Source organism: Euphorbia lathyris, chromosome 8, assembly GCF_963576675.1.
Source record: "Euphorbia lathyris chromosome 8, ddEupLath1.1, whole genome shotgun sequence".
Lineage (NCBI taxonomy): Eukaryota > Viridiplantae > Streptophyta > Magnoliopsida > Malpighiales > Euphorbiaceae > Euphorbia > Euphorbia lathyris.
Window position 1 is genome coordinate 3,829,723 of NC_088917.1, and position 3,925 is coordinate 3,833,647.

Below are 3,925 nucleotides of genomic sequence, written 5' to 3' on the forward strand. Positions count from 1 at the left end.
TTTACTCGATCAACTGTAAAACTTGTCTTCTCTAATATTAGAACCAGACTTCCCGATCTTGATTGTTTTACTTTTCTACGTGCAATACACCTTCCACAGTGATTAATTGGTTACATTTTACGCAAGTTGAGAGCGCTATTTGAATATTTTAGGCCTAAACCATACGCAGCCCCCTGAACTTGTCAATTTTGGTCATTTTGCCCCCTGGACTTACGGGACGACCTATTTCCCCCCTCAACTATTTAAAAGTGGTATTAACAACCCCCTATTTTCATTATAACGGAACCAAAATGAAATTCCAACATTAGTACAAGTGTTCATGGAAGTATTGGAACCAGCCTGCATATATATAACCTCATTTGCAGCTTGTTTTAGTAGTGCATAACCATATATGTAATTTTTACAAGATAACTTGTATACTGTCTATACTAACCTCATTTGCAGCTTATTTTAGTAGTGCACAACTCTTTTTATTATGACATTGGTGCTTACAATGAGAAATGTCATAATTGTTTCCGTTATAATGAAAACAAGGGGTTGCTAATACCACTTTTAAATAGTTGAAAGGGCAAATGGGTCGTCCCGTAAGTTTAGGGGGCAAAATGACTTAAAGTGACAAGTTCAGGGGGCTGCATATGGTTTAGGCTAATATTTTATATAAATTAACTAGACTATCGAAACACTTTAAAAGTTCAGGAGGCCAATTAAACTTTTTGGAGAAGTTCAGTCAAATCTATTAACCCTTCCTTCTCGGGTAAATTACACCCATGGCCACTGAACTTTATCCATTTTTAATATTATGGCCACTGAACTTCAATTCTTTACGGTATGATCACTGAACTTTACACTTTTTAATATCCGTGGCCACTCACTTTAATTATACCTCCTCAAAATAGCTGTTAACAATCTCAAAATGAAAATATTCAAAAATTAAAGTTTTTCAGAATGACATTTACCATAAAACCATATTTTTTATTTTTCAAAATGAGCTTTCTCTCTCTAAAAATTCATACTCTCTCTCCTAACCAGACAACACCTAAATGCCCTCAAAACGATAATTTCCAAGAATTAAAATTCCTTACGATATCATTAACTCTTCGAATTTTTTATTTTGATGCCATCAACGGTCGTTTGGAGGCATCTAATGACCACCGATATTAAAAAAATATAAAATTCAGTAAACATACCATCGAGAATTGAAGTTGAGTCTCCGTGGATGTAATTTACCCCTTTCTTTTCCTATAAAACCTTCCCATGTCTTCTCCACCATGATCCATGCCAACTACACCATCTCTAAAATCTTCAAAAACTAAATTTCCATGGCTTCAACAACACCATTTCAAAGCCATGTTGTGATCTTCCCATTCATGGCACAAGGTCACACTCTTCCATTACTAGACTTATCAAAAGCTCTTTCCCACAAACAAATCAAAGTAACAATCATCACTACCCCCGGAAATTCCAATTCAATCTCACGAAAAGTTTCTTCTTTCCCTCACATTTCAATCACCGAAATCCCCTTCCCCACCGCCGCCGTCTCCGGCCTCCCCTCCGGCTGCGAAAACACCTCTCAACTTCCCTCCATGGACCTCCACTTCAATTTCGTCTTAGCCACTAAACACCTCCAAAAACCCTTCACAGAAGTCCTCCAAAAAATGGTGCAGTCATCGGAATTTCCCCCAATTTGTGTAATTTCCGATTTCTTCCTCGGCTGGACGCTCGCCGTCTGTGAAGCACTCGGTGTTCCGAGACTGGTTTTTCATGGGATGGGGGTTTTATCAATGGCGATTAGTAAAACTGCTTGGGTGCATAAACCCCATCTGAAAACGACGTCGGTTAATGATCCGGTGGAGTTACCTGGATTGAAGCTGCCGTTTAGTTTAACGAGTTCCGATTTGCCGGAATTTTTGATGATGGAGGAAGATGATCCGTTTGTTAAACTTATTGAAGAAATTGGAATGACTGATGCTAAAAGTTGGGGGATTGTTATGAACAGTTTTGAAGAATTGGAGAGAAGCCATATCCAATCTTTTGAAGCTTTTTACTTCGCCGGAGCTAAAGCTTGGTGTTTAGGCCCTCTTTTTTTGTACTCAATTTCCGATGAATTTGATCGGGAAAACTCAATATTTCAATGGTTAAACAACAAAACGACGCCGAATTTTGTGATTTATGTATCATTTGGTACACAAGCAGAAGTATCAGAATCTCAATTGAACGAAATAGCATACGGATTAGAGGAATCGGGGTATCAGTTTATTTGGGTACTCCGATCAAAGACATGGAATTTTCCGATTGGGTTAGAGGAGAAGAAGATCGGAGAGAGGGGTTTGATTGTGAGAGAATTTGTTGATCAACGGAGAATACTATCTCACCGTGCAATTGGGGGATTTTTGAGTCATTGTGGGTGGAATTCGGTGCTGGAAAGTGTGTCTGCCGGAGTTCCGATTTTGGGGTGGCCGATGATCGCCGAGCAAGGTTTGAATGCGAAATTGATCGTTGAAGGACTTGGAGCTGGGGTTGGGTTGAAAAGGGATGGTGGCCGGAGAGATATATGTGATGGTGTGAGGGAGATTATGGGGGGAGAAAAAGGGAGGATTGCGAGGGAAAGAGCGGAAGCTTTAGGTCGGGTGGCTAGACGGGCCGTTCAGAAGGGTGGTTCGTCGGATGATACTCTAAATAAGATGATTGAACAACTTCGAATCGAGTCAGATAAGAAATTACAGTATCGATCGTGATGCATACTGGTCCATTTACTTAGATAATGACGCATCAGCAGTTAGATCGATGACATTCTAAACAAAATGATGGAATACTTAAAACGATTGAGAGAATGGGTGAAGAGTACGAGATGTTTATTACTTTTGGAATCATATATAATTTCAATTATTCTATATTATTCCATCCGTTTCATATATTTATTACATAGAAAAAATACAAATTTATTTCATATTTATTTATCTTTTTTGAAGTTTTTCATGTAAATTTTTTCTATTTTATCCCTATTAATGATTTTAATATTAATTACCCAATTTGTTTCATACAGTAGTATTAATAAACTTGGATTTAACGGTGAATGACCAAATTCATTTGCTCATTAAGGGTCCAGGTGAGCACTACTGTTGTTTCATATTACATATTTTTTAGAGAGTTGCATAAAAATTAAAAATATTAGGAAAAAGACTTTGATGTATTTTATTTATTGATTTCACTGTTTATTTATTTTATAATAAATCCATTAATTCTATTTTTTTAAAGAAAATATTATGCATTAAATAAAATCAGAATACAATGCTTGAACAATGAAATCTAGAGGACTAGTATGTCACTCCACCAGTCCTGACATAGAATAGAAAGCTCAACATTATTCGCAGAACGACTAGCAAAAATGATACTAATATCTTTAAACGAATGGATCAACCTATTACAATCATAAAAAATAAGACCATAATAAGACCTATAGACAGGTTGATTAAGATCTCAATCCACTACATTTGCATCGGTTTCAAAAAAACAGTTGTCCATACCTTTTGAACGATGAGAACCCGAACTGAACGTGGGTTGTCCAGCCCACGACAGTTCCAAGACATAATACTCATGAATTCTAATTAATCTTTATAAACCCACGTTTTATAGCAAAAAGAGTGTGACTTATAATCTATGTTGATCATGAAATGTAATATGAAACAAAAGAAATTTATAGAATGACATTTAATATGAAACGGAGAGAATATTATTTATTTTATTTATTTTGTTATTTTGTGTGTTTAGAATATAAAAAATGATGTAATTTAACCATATGTATACTATATATAATCTTATGCATTATTATTATATAATATACTTTCCTTAGTTGTAAATTATTGTTGAAATTTATTGACACACCATCCTGATATTTTGAAATTTAAATAATGTTAATCACAAAATG

The 3,925-nt window shown here is 35.6% G+C and overlaps 1 protein-coding gene across 1 annotated transcript; it reads left to right on the plus strand.

The window, feature by feature from the left end:
* Positions 1-880: 880 nt before the first annotated feature.
* Positions 881-3,031, plus strand: LOC136203186 (probable UDP-glucosyl transferase 73B6). Its single transcript, XM_065994276.1, has one exon. It carries the CDS (start codon positions 1,320-1,322, stop codon positions 2,733-2,735), a length of 1,416 nt encoding a protein of 471 aa, XP_065850348.1. The 5' UTR covers positions 881-1,319; the 3' UTR covers positions 2,736-3,031.
* The last annotated feature ends 894 nt before the right edge of the window (positions 3,032-3,925 follow it).

Coding starts and splice junctions, on each gene's coding strand:
- LOC136203186 (XM_065994276.1), top strand. CDS start 1,320: ATGGCTTCAACAACACCATTTCAAAGCCATGTTGTGATCTTCCCATTC.